This window comes from Siphateles boraxobius, unplaced genomic scaffold, assembly GCF_051911475.1.
Source record: "Siphateles boraxobius isolate OS27281-9 unplaced genomic scaffold, OSU_SipBor_1 5, whole genome shotgun sequence".
NCBI lineage: Eukaryota > Metazoa > Chordata > Actinopteri > Cypriniformes > Leuciscidae > Siphateles > Siphateles boraxobius.
Window position 1 is genome coordinate 19,976,091 of NW_027509141.1, and position 21,410 is coordinate 19,997,500.

Sequence of the window (21,410 nt, forward strand, 5' to 3'; positions counted from 1 at the left end):
GAAGGGAATGTCATTCAAATTCATTCAGGGTTTGGGGACAATTCAGCATGTGTGCTGTGTTCTATAATAAACATTCCCCAGTCCCAGTGTTTACAACGGTTCCCTCATAGCACATGATAATCAATTGTTTATATCAAGGTTTCAATTCACTTTCTTCACAAACACATGCGTTAGAAATTTTCACTCGGAGCGAATATAAATTGAACTCGACAACAGGTGACAGCCGAGTAGAAATAGAACTGTTTATGTTTATCTTTGCTTTAGGTTTTGTTTCTTTTCATTGCAGAGGAGAATGCTGGGTACGTGTCAACCCATTGAGCGAGCCAGTGTTTAAGTGGGCTCCTGGGACATTGAGAGATTTGAGCACAAACAGTAAACTCTCTTATGAAATCTGCCTGCAATCTTACACTCATTGGCGTTCTCTTTCTTTATTTTCATGAGGCTCGTCCTGAGGTCACCCGGCAGCACAGAACATCGATCCGCCAATTGAAGATGTGGGTCGTGCACGGCAGGTCTCCTCCCAGGCTGTTAGCACTTAGAAGTGAGTTTTGTATAGAAAATAGTGGGAGTATGAATAGATTACTTGAGTATTATGGACTTGAATGTGCGTTTATTCTGCCAATACCACTCAAACACATCCACAAATACAGTGCTGCTGTTCTTTGAAACATTACTGACCTATTGGTGATTCGCATCTCATTTTTCTTCTCTCAGCGACAAGTCGGATCTGCAATGGCAGGCCGTGGCCACTAGGGAGTAACAAAAAATTGTCTTCAAATACTGATTCTTTAACCCAATGTTGGGTCAGACTATGTATCAGGTTCATCCTCAGAGCACGGCAGCCTCTCTGGAGGACAAGGGCTGACAAGTGAGGAGTCTTCATTCGGTGTCGCCATCCAGATTTAGAGTCTTTCTGCTTCCCAGGAGAGCGTTGCGATACAACAAAGCCTTTTTAGATGGATCTGTAGATAAACACATGGCACAGACGCAAACATGCACACCTTTGCAGAAAAAAAAGACAAAATGTTCAGTCTTCATATGTGCACTTCCAGTTGTGAATCATGGTAAACCATGTGAATCGAGAACTGGTTACGCTTTTCCCAATATAACAGGGCTAAAAATACACCCAGTTCATCCCAGGAGAGGGCTGGTGGTATCCTGGGTTTTAGTAATGAGAATTCAAGATGGCACTCAACCCCATGTCCCAAAGCTCAACACTGGAATCACAGTGGTTCTGATACATTCATCACAGCTCACAAAGCAGACGGCTGGAGTCTGAAGGAGCTTTGAAGTCTGGAAGACGTCTGGGCAGGCCCAGGGCAAGCCTAGCGTACAGGGCTGTCTTGAAGAGAAAAAACCTCATTCAACACTTCACAAGCCACCAGAGCCCTAAGAAAGACATACAGAGATAAAGACACAATGGGCAGTGTCTTTTTTGAAAGTTCGATCCAACCCAGGAAAAGGTAAAGCTCAGCAAGAGTGAATAAAAGGGCCGATTAGAGTTCAGAATTCAAGTTTAGGTTAAGTTGTGGAGTCTGTGGAGGAACTCATTGAGATTAGAAAATCAATGATGAATAGTGGAGCTGATTCAATTTTAAAATTTTATTACATTGCAGTATTGGGCATGAGTTATGCCTCTTCACATCAGAGCTTATCTTTAAACATGTTCATAATCTCAGTCAGCACATTGCTAGCCTGTTTTCAGAACTTCACAAAGCACTTTTGAGAGCTTCACAGTTCCAGAAAGTTAAAAACAAGGTAGTTCCTTGTTTAAAAGCGCACTAAGTAACTTACTGGTTATGTTTCACAGATACAACAATGGCCTTGGACTTTATTCTGACACCTAGTTGCGTGGATGTCTTTGTTTTTTTTTATGTAGATGTATTTGGCACCCTGTTATTAGTTTATTCTGAAACCAACAGTGTCTGGTAATGGGGGGTTGCCAATTGGTGTGTTCAACAAGAGCGATTAGAGAGTAGATGGCTCTGTATGCTTTATAATCGCTCTCACTGTACTTTGATGTCATACACACGATCGGTCTGTGTATCGCCGCTTCAAGTTGAACACACATAATTCGATTCAGAGTCATGTGATCTTGACATGATGGTCCCCATGAGGCTCCGATCTGCCATTTATTAAGTCACTGCCATTTTAAACATATTTGTCAGTTGTTGTTGTTTTTGATTTAGATGTTAAATCTAGTATAAAAAAACTTAGTGCACTTTTAAGTGGTTTGTAGATCTTTTTACAGAGTAACAGATGTTTTTAGCCAGCTGTTAGTTTTAAAAGTTTTTGAAGGGAATTGCATCTGTAAAGCTCACATTACGTAACATTTTTACAGCTAGAAAGAGCTGCATTTTACTGTAGTTTATCATTGTCTTACTGATGTCTACTTCACTTGCATTTCTACTTTGCATTTGTGGAAGGAAGCTTTATAAATGTTTCTCTCTTGAATTCCATCTTACACCAACAGTAAAAGACTAGAAAACAAAAAATGTCTCCATATAATCTTATGTAGTGCAACAACAACAAAAATCGCCCATTAATTTGTTGTTATGATCCTATTCAGAAACCCTAAAAATTTCTTAAAGGGTTAGTTCACCCAAAAATTAAAATTATTTAATTAATTACTCACCCTCATGTCATTCCAAACACGACTTAAAGACTTTCGTTAATCTTCGTAACAAATGAAGATTTTTTTGATGAAATCGGAGAGCTTTCTGTCTCTCCATAGACAGCTACACAACTACCACTTTGACGCTTTAAAAAGGTCATAAAGAGATCGTAAAACTAATCCATATGAATTGAGCGGTTTAGTCAAAATTTTCTGAAGAGACTCGATCGCTTTATATGATGAACAGATTGAATTTGGGCTTTTATTCACATATAAACATTCATCATCTCACACATCAGTGGTAAACAGAAGCTCAAGAATGTTTGCTTGATGTGTGAGAACCAATGAGGTTCATTCTCATGAGTTACACAGGTTCGATCGAGCCTCTGTTTATGTTCGCTGATATGTGAATAAAAGAGTAAATTCAATCTGTTTATCATATAAAGTGATCATGTTTCTTCAGAAAATTTGGACTAAACCGCTCAATTCATATGGATTAGTTTTGCGATCTCTTTATGAACTTTTTGAAACGTCAAATTGTCAGTTGCGTAGCTGTCTATGGAGGGAAAAAAAAATATCATAGAAAATATCTTAATTTGTGTTACAAAGATTAGCGAAAGTCTTACAGTTTTGGAACGACATATTGGCAGAATTTTCATTTTTGGGTGAACTAACCCTTCAACATTTTCAGAGTAATGACCTGACCCAGAGATGCAAATTGACAATAATTTTTGAATCGCACATTCAGAGCAATCCTCTCCATACTCATGAATATAAAGTTCGCTGTGTGCTGGAAAGTGGATAAACAGTGTTAAACTACTGTCTCATCGTCATCAACCTGACTGACTTGCACACAGACACACAAGCTCCCAGCCAGGTCAGAACTGTCCACAGTTTGTCCTTCAAGTCCCACATACTATAATCTCTCTCACACATGCACACACATACACACACACTAGAGCCGATGGAAATCCAGAAATTCACTTTCAGCTGATGGATTCAGTCTCTCACATGAGCACCTGTGTGTCCAGCATCTTCAGTCGAACCTCAAGTTTATATAGAGATCCTTGTCCATCCTTATTATCTTCTGTCAAAACAAGGCAGCCATCTATAGTCTACAATAAGTTTGTCCATATGTTGCTTGTACAGAATCATCCTTAATGTCAGTGTCGTAAACAAGATGGTCTCCTTTTCCATTAGGGGTTGTTGAGGCGTCTTGGGCCTCTTGGTAAGGCAGCCATGTTCTTGCTATCGTGTGACCTACAAATAAAAAGAGAGGTAGATTAAGGAACGCTATACAATCACTAGAATGGCAAAACTTTGCTTTGAGATGTTTGAGAGGCCTGTTAGAGCCATAACATATAATATATATATATATATATTACGCTATAGTGTAGTGCTGGGCGGTATACCGGTTCATACCGAAAACCGGTGTATATTTTTTGTTATGATATTGATTTTTAATATCCCGCCATACCGATGTATTTAATTACACAACATTCGGATCGAACGTTATGCTGCGCCGCGCGACACTGTTTCAGACGGACCCTTTACAATGTTGCACTTCTAAGCAGCGACTGCGACGCGAGGGTAAATCTTTTACAGTCTATGGGGTAAACAGCAGTGCTCTGGTGTTACGTTACAGGGAAGATGGATGCTGCAGAACTATGGTGTTATTTTCCTGTTAAATGTCGAGAGCGACTTATTGTAGCGCGGAAGTACATCAATATAATGCGCGAGCGCGAATCTCTTATAAGAACGTTCAATTCTCCCGTCATATAAACGTTGTATTAACGTTATTTCCTGGTTATAAGAACATTATTAGAACGTTAAGAAATAACAATTTTGGGTTATACTGGGCGCTATTCTACTCTACAATATTCACTAATGACAGTAAAATAGACCATCCTAAGTCAATTTACTGCAGTAATTCCTCTCTCAACCTGTAGACAGCACTACCATAGTGTCATAATTTTGAAGAAGGAGGAAGGGTTGGTGCTAGACAGTCTTTTGACAGTGGAAAAGGCTAGAATTCATGTTTTTGGAACGTGAATAAGTGTAAAACGTTTTTGAGCTTGATTTCTCTTAAATGTAACTTGACAAAGAAAAAGTAAAGCTTTACAAGACAAGTTATGGATTCATGAGTCAAATCCTTTGTGCTACACCCTTTTGGAATGGCAAAGAACGGTAAGTGGCTCGGATCACCATTACAAGGCTTATTCACAGCAACAAAAATCCTTTTCTTAAATCAATAATGTCAATGCATTAATATTAACAGATACAAATTTGGATCTTAATAATGTATTAGTACATGTTGAGATTAACATTGATTATAAGTGTTTTAGAAGTATTGTTAATGTTAACTGATGGAGTTAAAATGCAGTCCGTAGTTTTTCCTCTTTGTCGCCACCTCTGTTTGAAATCTGCAATTGCAGTTATTCGCGGAATTATCAACTTTACGTGGGTTGTGCTTCAGCACGGCACGGCGCGGATGACTCCAATGTTTCGGAATCACAGATTCTACTTTTTTGAAATATGACCAACATAAGAATTTTCACCGGAAAATGTCATCTGAACAAGTAAGTAACATCTGCTTTTGGTCTGACCAACTAAGGGAAAAAAGCATTGCAGTAAATCACGCTGATTAAATCTAATGATCGCTCAATCAATGATCAAATCACGTCAAACCATGCAAATTATACTTTGTTCTCAAATTGTTAATGTTTAACAATATGAGCATTGCGTGACTACATGTAATGCCCTTCAGATATTTATTCTTGTTTTTGCATGGGCCCGGTTGCAGTCTTTTTTTTTTCTGTAGCCACTCCGAAGTCCGAAGTCTTTTGCATTTTATGAATGGTGAATCTCCAGTTTTCACTGGTGATTGTCGTTTGAACCTTTCTGGATCCGCCATCAAACTGATAAGTTTAATTATATCAAGCGCTGTGATAAAAGGCTATAAATCTCCACCTCCAACATCCTCCCACGCAATATAGCCTACTAGCCGAAACACCTTCTTTATGTGTACAGATGTGACGTAATGACGCAAAGACATGCTCGAATTTCCCACAGAAATCCACCAGTACCACTGGAATTAAAAACATTATTACAAGCTTACCGTTTTGAATCAAGCTAAGGCAAGCCAAAATAAAATTTTTGAGCAAGTACATAATAGCTAGTTATGTACTTGCTCAAAAAATGATTTTGGATCATTTTTAACCCAAAAAAGTTACGGACTGCAGCTTAAACTGTAACAAATGAAATCTAATTATAATGTGTTACCATAAGTTCCATATATTTGAAACATGCACGCTAGTTACTTTAGTGTTGGAAAGGAAAATGAAGCTGTATGGCAGCTGTAACACAGAAAGGCACACAGTGGAGAAGGATAATAAAAACAAAAAGGAGAGATATTAATCAGAGGGTACAGGAGGTGAATGTAAAGATGTAAGAAGGCAGATGGAAAGAGACAAAGAGAGAACACAATATATATCCTGGCGCATCGCCACAATCCCCTGTGACAAGTGCACTGAAGCCTGCTGGTAACTGTTCCATTTCCACCTCTATTAAATACAGAATTAATGCTCACTAGAGTAAGATACTCCCTCCCATCTGTGCCTCCACGCAGCCCATTCGCCTCCTGAGGGGACAGTAGGCGGGGCTTAGCCAACTGACAGTCAGCTCAGCCAATAATGGACTCAATAAACAGAGTCATTAATCCTGAGTGAAAGACCCAGAGCCGTCATTCATTTCTCGTCTCTCCTTCCTACCAATTTAATTAGGACTCTTAATTTGAAAGCATCGGTGGAGCTCATTGCCATAATGCATTTTAATGAACACAACAGATGTTCTGCTGTTACTTTATAACTCTGAGTAATTATTCTTATGGCAGTTGTGTGTTCTCAGACACCGTTATTTCTCTACTTCACCTGTGTCACACCTGCACGAAACAGCCGTCACCCCGGCATTTACTGAACAAACCTCATCTCACCAATCTCAAATTCATTTACATTTTTAGCTTGAATTTTTTGAGGCATTGAACCATGGGTTCAGATATGAAAATGACCTGGTGCACAAAATGTACTCAATTTTAAAGTTTGCTTTCATGCCTTTTTCAAGTCCAACAATGTTGTCCCTGCATGTTCGTCTGGGTTCGTTTTTTAAAAATTCTCCTTTGTCCTTTGAACGTTTTCTCTGTGCTACTAAAGTCTTCAGGGATTTATTCTCTGAGCCACAAATTCTGTGGAGTCACTGAAATTGTATTTATCTCCAAGCTTTGCTCATTCTGTAATAAGTCTCTTTTAGAAAGTTTGAGTGATGTGTCTGCCTATAACTTTCAGTTAAAAAAGTGCTTTTTGAGACATCAACATTGTGCCAATAAAACCAGTGAACATTCGAAAAGGTATGTTTTATTGTTTTACATATCTTAAATATGACAATTTTATCTCATAACATGCCACTTCTTATACTCTTCATACTCTCGCTTCAGAGAACCCTCTTACAAAAGTAAGGCCTCAACAAAATGCTGCTTTGAAGAATGGTTTGCCTGAGAAAAAAGCTTTGGGAGAAAGGCTCCTCAAAGAAACGCTTTCTGAGAATACTCCCGAGAAGTGTTTTGATGGCATATATAGTAGCTCTTAGAAAGGTCTGTTTAAAAGGTTCTTTTATGGCAAAATGTTCTCATATGCCCCTCTTACCATGGGCAAAAGACACTTTCGGTGCCAACCTGGGTCTGCACGTGTCAGAATGTAACCAGCCTTGAAAAGGATAGTTTACCTAAACATTCAAATTCTGTCATCATTTGCTCACCCTCATGTCGTTAAAAAACCAAGACTTTGGTTAATCTTCGAAACACAGATATTTTCAATGAAACCTAAGAGATTTCTGTCCCTCCTTTGAAAGTCCAGATAACGTCTCGGTTACGTATGTAACCCTCGTTCCCTGAGTAGGGAACGGAGACGTTACGTCGGATGACGACGAATGGGGTTTCGCTTAGAAAGCCTATCAACTTTGAGTATTACAAAACGAGCCAATGGCAAAGAAATGCCATGGGTCTGCGGAATTTGCATGACGTAACTCCGCCCCACCTCGTGGGTATAAAAGGAGGACGCCAGCAACAGGCAGATATGTTTTCGCTTCGGAGCCAAGTGTAATTCTTCACTCCTTAAGCTATCTCTGATTGTCAGCTTCTTACGAGACGAGCAACTCTCCAGTGTTGGTGTGACGGCGATCTCCCGGCGAGTGCACACTTTCTGCTTATCTGAGCGTGGTTTGCCAGCGAGTGTGTTCTCCGCGGGCGCTTCAGCACTGAGTTTCTCTCACAAAAAGAGCTTGCACGCGGCACGTCTTTTTAAAGATGCCTCGCCCGTGCACTTCTGGTTGCGGTCGACTGGTGTCTGACTCTGATGGGCACGAGCGCTGCTTGGTGTGTTTGGGCTTTGATCACGCTAAAGCAGCGCTCGTGGATGAGTCATGTTCTTTCTGTGGGAACATGACCATCGCAACACTTAGATCGAGACTCAAGGATCTCGCAAGAGTGAGAGTCCCCTCATCCACACCCCGATCTAGCGCCTCCTCGAGAGGCTCTACTTCGGCTGGTGGCCAGGGTGATCTGAGGGTGACTGTGTGGAACAAAGCGCCGACTATGTGTCCGTGCCCCGCAGCACCTTCTCCAGTGTTGCAACCCGCGAGTGTTCAGGGGATCATCGCGGGACCGTCCTTTGAGGTCCCGCGAGTGTCCTTTGGCGCTCCAGAGGAAGATGCGATGTCGATCGCAGCATCACTAGGCGGGTCTGATTCGTCTGGAAGTGACGACTCGTCACAGCTGCCACCCTCGGGTGTGAATACGGCTGTGGCTCAGTCTGATCCAGAGATGACGGCCATGCTTTCCCGGGCGGCCGCGAGCATTGGTTTGGAGTGGAACCCTCCACCCTGTCCTGAGCGCTCGCGGCTGGACGATTGGTTTTTGGGTGCAGCTGCGGCTTCCCGTCCTCAGCCTGCCCCAATACCTTTCTTCCCGGACGTGCATGATGAAATCTCGAAGTCCTGGAAGACTCCCATGTCTTCCCGCGACCGCTCGTTGATTTCATCCGCCTTTCCTCCCCTCGATGGGGCAGCTGCCCGTGGGTACACTGGGCTCCCCCCAGTTGAGCGTTCTGTTGCGATGCAGTTGTGTCCTCAGAGTGCCTCTTCTCGCGGCGAGCCTAAGCACCCATCCAAGGCCTGTAGGTTCTCGTCTACCCTAGTGGCGAAGTCCTACAGAGCGGCGGGACAGGCGGCTGCCTCTTTGCATGCCATGGCCACTCTGCAGGTCTATCAGGCGCAGATGCTAAGGGACATGCACGAGGGTAGGACGGACCCAGGGCTCTTCGATGAGCTGCGCGCCGCCACCGACCTCGCCCTCCGGGCGACGAAGGTGACCGCACGCTCCCTGGGTCTGGTGATGTCCACAGCTGTGGTCCAGGAGAGACACTTGTGGCTGAACCTGGCTGACATGCGGGACGCTGAGCGCTCTCGCCTGCTCGACTCCCCCATGTCCCAGGCCGGCCTATTCGGCGGTGCGGTGGAGGATTTCGCCCAACAGTTCTCCACCGCCCAGAAACAGACTGAGGCCATTAGGCACATTCTGCCCCGACGGCCCGCTGCTGCCTCCACCCAGCCGACCGGGCAGATCCCTCAGTCTGTTCGCCGCCGAGGGCGCCCTCCTGCGGCTCCCGCCCCTCCCGCCCGGCCAAAGCAGCAGCCTCCACCCAGGCCCGGTCGCGGAGGAAGCCGTAAGAAGGCGCCCCAGCCCTCTCCAGCCCCGCCCCCCGCTAAACGCCGGGCCAAGCGGCGCTCCTGAGACGGGCTGCTCAGGGATGCTGAAAATTACTTCTCAGGAGATGGTAGCAGGACCACTCCTTCCCCCGGTGGAGGGCCGGGGGAGAATCTTTTGTTCTCCACTCCCCGCTGCTCACCCACGCGTGGGCAGCACCCTAATGTGGTTAAAGAAAGAAGTAACATTTCCATCCCTGAGCACACAGAGTTCTCGGACGACACGGTGCGCCGCCTCCGAGCCGTGCACCCCTCGTCCCCCTCTGTCCCAGAGCCGGCTGGCAGTGCGCGCCGTCCCCGGACCGTGCCGCTCCCTTCCGCCTCTGTCGCCAGCCCCCTGGCAGAGCAGACCCCCGTGGAACGTTCTTCCTTCCCTGGTCTCCTCTGTCAGGGCGCGGTTAATGACTGTGCCCCCACACCGGGCCGCTATGCCGTCCACGTCCGGGCCAGTCATTCCGCCCTGCTGCACCATCGGTGGGAAGTCTGTGGTCCGTATGACCCCGCTGGTACAGTTTTTGGGAGCCTGGCTAGAGCTCCCCCTCCTGTCCCGCTGGGTCGCACGGACGATCAGGCTCGGCTACGCGATTCAGTTCGCGCGGTCTCCTCCCCGCTTCAGGGGAGTCCGCTCCACTTTGGTCGGTGGCAACGCCCCTATCATGAGAGCCGAGATCGCCACCCTGCTGGCGAAGGGTGCGATCGAGACCGTCCCTCCGGCCGAGATGAGGACCGGCTTCTACAGCCCGTACTTCATTGTCCCCAAGAAAACCGGTGGGTTACGACCAATCCTGGACCTGCGTGTGCTGATTCGTTCCCTTCACAGGCTGCCGTTCAAGATGCTCACTGCCAAACACATTCTCGGATGTGTGCGGCCCCAGGATTGGTTTGCAGCAATCGACCTGAAGGACGCCTACTTTCATGTCTCCATTCTCCCTCGACACAGACCGTTCCTTCGGTTTGCCTTCGAGGGGCAGGCATACCAGTACGCGGTTCTCCCTTTCGGGCTAGCCCTGTCTCCTCGCGTCTTCACGAAGGTCGTCGAGGCTGCCCTTGTTCCCCTTCGGGAACACGGGGTTCGTATCCTGAACTACATCGACGACTGGCTGATCCTAGCTCACTCTCGAGACCAGGTATGCGAACACAGGGACCTAGTGCTCCGGCACCTAGCTCGTCTGGGCCTTCGGGTCAACTGGGAAAAGAGCAAACTTTGCCCCGTGCAGAGGATCTCTTTTCTCGGTATGGACATCGACTCGGTCGCCATGTCCGCGCAGCTTACGAGCGAGCGCGCGCAGTCACTGCTGACTTGCCTGAGACAGTTCAAGGGCAAGAGTGCGGTTCCACTGAAACTCTTTCAGAGGCTCCTGGGGCATATGGCATCTGCAGCCGTGGCAACACCGCTCGGATTGCTTCATATGAGACCGCTTCAGCTTTGGCTTCGCGACCGAGTCCCGAGGTGGGCATGGCAACACGGCACCTTCCGAGTAACTGTTACTCCGTCCTGCCGTCAGACCTTCACCCCGTGGTCGGACCTCAGTTTTCTACGGGCCGGAGTGCCCCTGGAACGAGCTTCGCGGCATGTTGTTGTAACGACAGATGCCTCCTCCACGGGCTGGGGTGCCATGTGCAATGGACGTGCTGCCGCGGGCTCCTGGACAGGACCCCGCCGCCTCTGGCACATCAATTGCCTCGAGTTGCTGGCCGTACGTCTTGCTCTGCGCCGCTTCCGGGCCGTGCTCAAGAACCAACACGTACTAGTCCGTTCAGACAATACCGCCACTGTAGCGTACATCAACCATCAAGGTGGTCTACGCTCCCGCCGTATGTCGCAACTCGCCCGCCACCTCCTCATATGGAGTCAGAAGCATCTGAGGTCGCTTCATGCCATTTACATCCCCGGAGCCCTGAACTGTGCAGCCGACGAGCTCTCACGGCTTCAGCCCCTCCCGGGAGATTGGCGACTCCATCCCCAGTCGGTTCAGCTGATTTGGGACCAGTTCGGGGACGCACAGATAGATCTGTTTGCCTCTCACGACTCGACCCATTGCGCCCTGTACTATTCCCTGACCGAGGGCACGCTTGGCACGGATGCACTGGCGCACAGCTGGCCGCGGGGCCGCAAATATGCGTTTCAAGCCCCAGTGAGCCTTCTTGCGCAGACCCTGCGCAAGGTCAGGGAGGACGAGGAGCAGGTCATTCTGGTCGCGCCATACTGGCCCGCCCGGACCTGGTTCTCCGAACTAGTACTCCTCGCGACAGCACCTCCCTGGCCGATTCCCCTGAGGAAGGACCTCCTTTCTCAGGGACGGGGCACCCTATGGCACCCTCGTCCCGATCTTTGGAACCTCCACGTGTGGCTCCTGGACGGGACAAAGCAGGTTTGAGTACCCTTCCACCTACGGTGGCGGCTACCATCACTTCCGCTAGAGCGTCGTCCACGAGACACGTCTACGCGTTGAAGTGGAACCTCTTCGTCAACTGGTGCTCTTCTCTTCAAGAAGACCCCCGGAGATGTTCGATTAGTGTCGTGCTTTCCTTCCTTCAAGATAGGCTGGAGCGAAGGCTGTCTCCCTCCACCCTGAAAGTCTATGTTGCCGCCATTGCCGCACACCATGACCCAGTCGAAGGTAAGTCTGTTGGAAGGCACGACCTGATCATCAGGTTCCTGAGAGGAGCGAGGAGACTGAATCCTCCTCGTCCTCCTCTCGTTCCCTCTTGGGACCTCTCAGTGGTTCTAACTGCCCTGCGGAGTGCTCCCTTTGAGCCTTTGCAATCAGTGGAGCTTAAGTTCCTGTCTATGAAGACAGCGCTCCTGGTTGCATTGGCCTCCATCAAGAGGGTGGGGGACTTGCATGCATTCTCCGTTGACGAAGCGTGCCTGGAATTTGGGCCGGCTTACTCTCACGTGATCCTGAGACCCCGGCCTGGATATGTGCCCAAGGTTCCTACCACTCCCTTCCGGGACCAGGTGGTGAACCTGCAAGCGCTGCCCCCGGAGGAGGCAGACCCAGCCTTGGCACTGCTCTGTCCAGTACGCGCCCTCCGCGCCTATGTAGACAGGACGCAGTGTTTCAGGACCTCAGACCAGCTCTTTGTCTGTTATGGTGGGAAGCTGAAGGGAAAGGCTCTCTCCAAGCAAAGGTTGTCCCACTGGATAGTGGACGCCATTGCCTTGGCATACCAGCAGCAAGGTCGACCGTGCCCCCTTGGTGTGACCGCCCACTCCACCCGGAGTGTGGCATCCTCTTGGGCTCTAGCGCATGGCGCCTCGCTAACAGACATCTGCAGAGCTGCAGGCTGGGCGACACCTAACACATTCGCCAGATTCTACAATCTCCGAGTGGAGCCAGTGTCCTCTCATGTACTCGCTTCAACCAGCTAGTACTGGACCCGCTCAGGTGTCTTCGCTTGCTCGCCATTCCACTCCACGGACTGGATACGTGCGATATTCTCCTCAGGTGAGCTTCCCCAAAAAGCCCTGAGTTCCTCCAGCACTCCTGACGTTGGCGCCAGTGTCTATTGCCTGTGCGTCGGCTAGGTGCCTCCCGTGTGCATGGTCCCTCCTCTGAGCGACCCCCATGTGTATTTCCACTGTAAGCCTCTCTGAGCGTGTGTCTTTCCCTTGGCAAGCCACCTTGCCACCCCTGGGGTTGAAATATTCCACCTGCGGCTGGACACCCCAGTGTTCTCCATATGTCTCCTTCGGGTCATATGTGTATTCTCTAAGTCCCCCCCCCTCTGGGTTGGCAGTAATTGCATATTTCCCCTAAACTTTGGGATATGCTCCCCAGTGTACCTTGGTATTCCTGTGCTAAATAGGAGTCCTTCGTCCGTGCCAGTCTCACGACAGGGATCTCAGATTTACGCAGGGCACTGGAAGACAGCTGAGAAGGTGGCGTGATTAGACTGGTAACCCCATTCGTCGTCATCCGACGTAACTCGGAGTGACAACGAAAGGGAACGTCTCGGTTACGTATGTAACCCTCGTTCCCTGAGTAGGGAACGGAGACGTTACGTCTGCCTGCCACTTTCCGCTGTACCGCGGGGATCGCCTGAGCTCAGTCTTGGCTCCTCAGCGAAGAAACATATCTGCCTGTTGCTGGCGTCCTCCTTTTATACCCACGAGGTGGGGCGGAGTTACGTCATGCAAATTACGCAGACCCATGGCATTTCTTTGCCATTGGCTCGTTTTGTAATACTCGAAGTTGATAGGCTTTCTAAGCGAAACCCCATTCGCCGTCATCCGACGTAACTCGGAGTGACAACGAAAGGGAACCAAAACTTACGAGGGCAGTGCGTTTAATTGAAATAGTAATAAAATCACAATGTGAGGATGCAAGATTTCTAAACCGCAGAAAGGACTATTGTTACGCAAATCCGAATGCAGCCTGTCTAGCACGAGAACTGAACAGAGTGTGTTTTATGACAGAAATCACAGAATAAGGACATCCATGGTTTGGGAATAGTTTGGATACAAGAGAGATGATTGTATCACAGAGCCAGGTAATTTGAAAGACCTGCCAAACTATCGTTATGGCAAAACAGACGTTTTCTCGGTTAAAAACACGAGATGCAGGTCTAGAGATTTTTTTGTAAAGTTTAACTTTTTTTACCTTAATCGCCAAAACAAAGGGCAAATTCCGAACCAGGTGAACAAAGATCAGTAATACAAGCATTTGCGAACTGCACAACATACGAAAAGAGTTTAAAAAAGGCATAAAGAAATAATATATGCAAAGATATGGTGCCCGCAAATATCAATAAAGCTGGCTTTCGAAAAAAAGTTATACAGACAAGTATGTGCTCAATGTATGTGCATTTATACATGAATAAAAGCTTAAATTAAATTCATTATATAAAATGATTAGAGCTTCTCACTTCTAGGCTTGATTCATATGGATTCATTTTACGATGCCTTTATGACCTTTTTCAATTCTTTAAAGTTTTGGTTACCTGGACTTTCAATGAAGGGACAGAAACCTCTCAGGTTTCATTACAAATATCGTAATTTGTGTTTCAAAGATTAAACATTTACATAAGTGTAAAAAAGAAAAAATCCAAGGCACTCTTCTTCAAAATTATTTAAAAAGTCTGAAGATGGCTGTTTGCGCCGCTACGGGTGGGTTGCTTCTCCCTGTGTCTTTTAATTTTCTATCATGAAATAGCCAGTAAACAAAGGCTTTTTAAATAATTTTGAAGAAGAGTGCCTTGGATTTTTTCTTTGTTATACTTTTTTACACTTTGTACACATGTAAATGTTTAATCACCCAAAGAGCACCTACAAACATTTGATTGAACTCCCTGAGCACCCTGGACTTTTTTGTCTTATTAAACACTTACATTTACATATCTAGTCTTTACATTTACATTTACAAAACAAAGTCTTGTGTGTTTGGAATGATATGAGGATGAGTAAATAATGACAGAATTTGTATTTTTGGGTGAACTATCCCTTTAATCAGTGTGGTCCCGATTTCCTCAAGGCCCCAATAAACCACATCAGTAAAATGCAACTCTGGCTCATTCACCTTGGTGGTTTTGACTTTGTTACCGTTGCTGCAGGACCAACCAGTCAAGTCTGGAAGAACTTTACACTCCTCGCCGTCCATACATGGGTGCATTTGGCACCACCACTTCTGCAGCACGATGGAAGCTGTAAGAGAGATGGAGAAAATGATAGGTTGAACTACTTATATTGTTACTACTGATATTATTATTTTCAGAGTATCTTCTACTGTACAGTATGCATCCCTGAACATCCATTTTCTCTCATTTTTATCTACAATGACAATTTTGCCAATCCACACTGCCTTCAATTTTTAAGTACAATCAACTTGGATGTTTAATTAATTTCAATTTAAATTACATTAAATTACACAACTGACTTTTACAAATTTTGTTGAATTTTGTTGTCATAGCTTTTTTTATTGTTCATCAGCTGGGGGGAAATTATTCTGAAAGTGATTCCAGCTATATCATTCTTTATAGTTTTAGTTGTGTTGCGGACTTTGCTATTCTCATGGAATTTAAATGATTATTAATACTCTATCGTTATTTATCATCCTTGATTTAAATGCACCTTAATAATGGAAAATTTCAGGTAAGATTGACCTGCAACTGCAATGTGAAATATAACAACGATTAATTACTAATACAGACCTCATCCACTTCCCAACTGAGAAATACAGAGGAAAATATATGAAAGATCAAGAAATAACTAAAATTTGCTCTCGAACAGAGGCCTGCAGCTGAAGAACTGGTTGGATAAACAGTTATTAACACCAGAAGATCAGAAGAGTGAAACAGCTTCCTTTTTGCTTCCACCTTTATGTGTCATAGTGCAGGACGTCATGCTCCTTTATTCTCTCTGAATAGTGCTAAATTGGAAACAGATTCTCCAGCAACACTACACAATGAACCCATGTTGTCTTCTCTAACTGTTTTTACTACTTGTTCGCTATTGGTCGAACGAATAAGTGGTCTCGCTTAAAATAATGCCGTCGCTTGAGCCAGTGTTACAGTGACAGCGTTGTCAGTTTTTAGAGAAAATCAATTCGCAAATGACTTGAATTATGACTAATAGTTGTCTTTACACAGTTTCCCAAACAGGGGTTTGCAAAGGAACTGTAGGGAGGTTTTGAGTTGATAAAAAGCGAATAAGTAATTAAATAAAATAATGTAAAATAAAAATGTATAACTTTAAAATAAAAAACAATAAAAGACTAAAAAAAAGAGTAAACATTTTATGTTTATCTGTATCTCTGTGACCATTAACCAACATCAGAGAACCATTACAGTTTTTTTTCAACTGCTTACTGTCAGGATACAGGCACAGAGGCGGAGGTAAGTGAAAGCAAACGTGAGTTTATTTACAGTGATATATGTGCAGAGACAAAGTTCATGTGCAGGTGCGTTGACGATCACGTCGTGCAGAGGATCCCAGGTGAGCAGACCCTTCTTCAGAGAGTTGGACGTGGGTAGACAATGTCCAGTGATACGAATACTTTTCTGTTTCAGATCCAGGGAGGAACAGGGAGATCTCGGTGGACACGTGGAGCACTTGGATTCAAATGGCAGGACTCGGGAAACAGGGAACCAGACTGGAATACTGGAGACAGCAAGACAGGGAGACGAAGGTGAGTATATTCAGGGGTGAGTATCGTTACGTGATGGATCTTCGTTGGCAGACTTGGAAACTTCGGGAAATCTTGGGTAACGGTCTTCTCCTGTTGGAGGCTTGACAATGACTGGGGTGTGCGTGAGTGTTTTATAGGGCTGGGTAACGAGGTGACTGATGTGAACAGGTGTGACTGGTTAATATTCCGGGGAGAGTGACCTTTGAGTGGTGGATGGGAATGAATCTGATTGATTCCTGACACTACCCCCTCCTCCAGCGTCCGCGCCAGCGGACCTAGGACCCCGACGTCGTGGGGGTCTACCTCGAGGTCGAGGAGCAGGTTTGTCAGGGTGTTGTTCGTGGAAGGCAGTGAGTAGCATGGGATCAAGGATGTCCTTACGAGGTATCCAACACCTCTCTTCCGGTCCATAATTTTCCCAGTCAACCAGATACTCGAGTAGACCACCCCGACGTCGGGAGTCCAGGATCTCTCTTACAGCGAAGATGGATTCTGTTTCAATGGGGAGTACCGGAGGATTTTCATCTTGTGCTAGATCTGTAGAGGGGACTGGAACAGGTGAGTGATGGGGCTTCAGGAGGTAAACATGGAATGAGGGGTGGATGCGGTAGTGACTTGGCAGACGGAGCTGGTAGGTAACTGGATTGATTTGTCTTGTTATGGGAAACGGACCGATGTATCTTGGACTTAACTTGCGACAGGGTAGTCTCAACCGGATATCTTTTGTTGAGAGCCAAACCAATTGTCCAGGTTGGTATTCGGGGGTGTTGCTTCGGTGAGCGTCTGCAAAGTGACTGTGGCGGTTTATGGCTTGTTGGAGGTGATGGTGAGCTTGGTTCCATATTCTCTCACTGTCCCGGAACCAGGCGTTAACTGCTGGGACTTCTGAGGGTTCCCCGGACCACGGGAACAGTGGAGGTTGGTAACCCAGAATGCATTGGAACGGAGTCAGGTTGGTGGAGGTTTGTCTAAGGGAATTTTGGGCATACTCTGCCCACACGAGGTAACGACTCCAGAGGTGCTGATTGGCATGGCAGAAAGTTCGGAGGAAACGGCTGACGTCCTGGATCTTTCGTTCTGCCTGACCATTAGCCTGTGGGTGATACCCTGAAGTGAGACTTACGGTGACATTCATCAGTGCAAAGAAGGCTCGCCAAACTTTTGAAATGAATTGAGGCCCCCTATCTGATACAATGTCCTCTGGGAGGCCGAAATTCCGGAAGACATGTTCCATTAAAAGTTCTGCGGTTGCAAATGCTGTGAGTAAGTTTCTCAGGGGAATCAGCTTACACGCTTTCGAAAAGCGGTCGACGGCCACCAGGATGCAGGTGTTCTCTTCGGAGGGTGGAAGATCAGTCACAAAATCCACCCCAATATGCGACCAGGGTCTTTGGGGAACGGGTAGAGGCATGAGTTTTCCTGCGGGCAAATGACGAGGGTTTTTGTTCATTGCACATAGGATGCACCCCTGGATGAATGATTTGACGTCTCGGAGCATGTTGGGCCACCAGTAGCAGTTTTGGAGAGTGGAGCAGGTTTTGGTGACTCCTGGGTGACCCGTACCAACGGAGGAGTGCGCCGAGGAGATAAGTGATATACGGAATTCATCGGGTACGTAGATTTTCCCAGCTGGGCATTCCGTAGGACTGGGTTGGTTTCGAGACAATTCCATCAGTTGTTCGTTTAAGTCCCACTGAATGGGATTGACAAAGATTTTCTCTGGCAAGATGTTCTCGGGTTCTTCATGGTGAGTTTCAGGAGCATGGAGACGAGACAGAGCATCCGCTCGGACGTTCTTGGAGCCTGGACGATAGGAGATCTGGAAGTGAAATCGAGTGAAGAAAAGCGCCCATCTAGCCTGGCGTGGATTGAGTCGTTTTGGTTCTTTCAGATACTGGAGGTTCTTATGGTCGGTGAGAACCAGGAACGGGTGTTTGGCGCCCTCCAACCAGTGTCGCCATTCTTCAAGCGCAAGTTTTACCGCCAGGAGTTCCCGATTGCCGATGTCATAGTTTACTTCGGCGGGTGATAACTTGTGGGAGAAGAACGCACATGGCATAGGTTTGGGTGACAAATTGGAATACTGAGACAACACTGCTCCTACTCCAGTGGTGGAGGCATCGACTTCTACGATGAACATCTCTTCGGGATTAGGATGTCGGAGTAGAGGGGCAGTGGTGAAGGCGGTTTTCAAAGACTGGAATGCGTGGTCGGCTTCCTCAGTCCAGAGCAGCGTTTTTGGCTTTCCCTTTAGGAGTGACGTTAGAGGAGCTGTTAGCAGGCTGTACTGGTGAACGAACCTCCGATAAAAGTTGGCAAAGCCAAGGAATCTTTGCAATTCTTTTACCGTCTGTGGGGTTGGCCAGGAAGTGATCGCCTTGGTCTTGCGATCGTCCATCTGTACTCCTCTTTCACTGAGTTGATAGCCTAGGAATTCGACTGAAGTTTGGTGAAATGAGCATTTTTCTGCTTTTAGGAACAAAGAGAACTCACGTAGCCGTTGGAGGACTAAGGAGACGTGTCGTTGGTGTTCCACTGGATCCTTGGAATAGATTAAAATGTCATCGATGTAGATTATTACGAATCGGTTCAGATAATCTCGGAATACCTCGTCCATAAAGCTTTGAAAGATGGAAGGAGCGTTGATCAGTCCATACGGCATAACCAAATATTCGTAGTGGCCAGCAGGGGTGATGAACGCGGTTTTCCATTCGTCGCCTTCTCGAATTCGGATGAGGTTATATGCGCTCCTCAAGTCCAGTTTAGTGAACATCTTGGCCTCACGCAGTTGCTCCAGTGAGGAAGGAACCAACGGTAGTGGATAGCTGAACTTCACGGTTATTCTGTTCAGGGTTCGATAGTCGATACAAGGACGTAGTCCGCCATCCTTCTTAGGAACAAAGAAAAAGCTGGCAGCAGCAGGTGACGTGGAGGAACGGATATACCCCTGTTTCAGAGCCTCTTCAATGTACTGTTGCATGGCTTTCTGTTCGGGAATAGACAGGGAGTAGATTCGTCCCTTAGGAATGGGTTCTCCTGGAACAAGGTCGATCGCACAATCCCAAGCTCGATGAGGGGGTAATTTAGCAGCCTCGACAGGATTGAACACATCTGCAAACGAGGAATAACAGGTAGGTATGGAAACGGACAGACTCTCAGTGGGGCTTTCGATGGAGGTTGAGTTTACTGGGACAATGTTAGGTGCATCAACGATGGATGTGGTCGCCAACTCGGCAGTTCTGGATGCACACTTACACCCCCAGTTCAGGATCTTACCAGATGACCAGTTGATATTGGGTTGATGTCGAATAAGCCATGGGCGACCCAGAATTAGATCAGTCTGACTGTTCTCTAATATGAAAGGTTCAAAAAGTTCGTGATGTGTATTTTCGACACCCAGGATGATGGGTTTAATCTGAGCTGTGACATACCCCTTATTTATGGTTTCACCCGTCACTGCATGGATGGAGTATGGTCTGGCGGTGGCTGATTTCTCGAGCTGGAGTTTTTGGCAGAGCCGTCCAGAAATGAAGTTTCCTGCCGACCCGGAGTCCACTATGGCTGTGGCAGAAACATGGAAAGTCGTGGATTTTAAGATCACTGAAATAGTTAGTGGGGCTGATACCGAATCGGCCGTAAAGACAGAACTCACAAGCATTCTGGGGGGTCGAGTCGGACATGACTGACGAAAGTGTCCTCCCATTCCACAATACAAACATAACCTGAGTTCACGGCGCCGGGCACGTTCCGCTGGGGACAGTCGGTAAGTATCCAATTGCATCTTTTCTCCATCTGCTTCGGGCGGAGCTTCCGTGGGATACTGAGAATTACTAGTGGGTCGGCGATTTTCTAGATAACAGCCCTGAGATCGTTGATGCACACGGAGAGCTTGTTGGATAAATTTTTCAACACCCAGACTGTCATCATATATCGCCATTTGCAGACGGAGAGCAGGATTCAGACCACGTCGGTAAACAGAAATGAGCGCCTTCTCGTTCCACCCACTTGCAGAGGCTAAAGTGCGAAATTCCAACGAATACTCAGAAACCGATCTTCGACCTTGGTATAGTTGCAGTAGTTTGTCACTGGTGGAAGAATCATCAACTGGTCGTCCGAAAACTTCTTTAAAATGGTCTACAAACCCTTGTACCGATGAGGTTGTAGTGGACTCCTGTAACCACATGGTTTCAGCCCATCTCAAAGCAGCCCCGGATAACTGTTGGATGATAAAAGCGATTTTCGATCTTTCTGTGGGATATAACTGATTTTGCTGTTCCAGAGCGAGCGAACACTGAAGCAGGAACCCGTTGCAATCCTCCGCCCGTCCGGAGAATGGCGCTGGACGTGATGCTTGGTTAGCGAAGCATATCATCGAAGAAGTGGAGTCTGCGGAAGTGCTGAGCGTAGACTGACCGGAATTTTGAACAGCGGCTGTAGACTGTACAGGGTTATCACCATGGCGGGTAGCTTCCATCGCGCTGTTTCACTTTTCTGTTCTGGTCAAGCCTTCTGTCAGGATACAGGCACAGAGGCGGAGGTAAGTGAAAGCAAACGTGAGTTTATTTACAGTGATATATGTGCAGAGACAAAGTTCATGTGCAGGTGCGTTGACGATCACGTCGTGCAGAGGATCCCAGGTGAGCAGACCCTTCTTCAGAGAGTTGGACGTGGGTAGACAATGTCCAGTGATACGAATACTTTTCTGTTTCAGATCCAGGGAGGAACAGGGAGATCTCGGTGGACACGTGGAGCACTTGGATTCAAATGGCAGGACTCGGGAAACAGGGAACCAGACTGGAATACTGGAGACAGCAAGACAGGGAGACGAAGGTGAGTATATTCAGGGGTGAGTA

The 21,410-nt window shown here is 46.7% G+C and overlaps 1 protein-coding gene across 1 annotated transcript in view; it reads right to left on the reverse strand.

The window, feature by feature from the left end:
- Positions 1-1,587: 1,587 nt before the first annotated feature.
- The window catches only part of tafa4b (TAFA chemokine like family member 4b), a 61,294-nt gene continuing 41,471 nt past the window's right edge, over positions 1,588-21,410 (reverse strand). Inside the window, exons 5-6 of the mRNA XM_077203101.1 lie at positions 14,950-15,074; positions 1,588-3,874 (exon numbers count right to left, since the gene is read on the reverse strand). Coding sequence (XP_077059216.1) covers positions 3,863-3,874; positions 14,950-15,074 — 137 coding nt within the window. The 3' untranslated portion in view covers positions 1,588-3,862. The remainder of the gene's footprint in view (positions 3,875-14,949; positions 15,075-21,410) is intronic.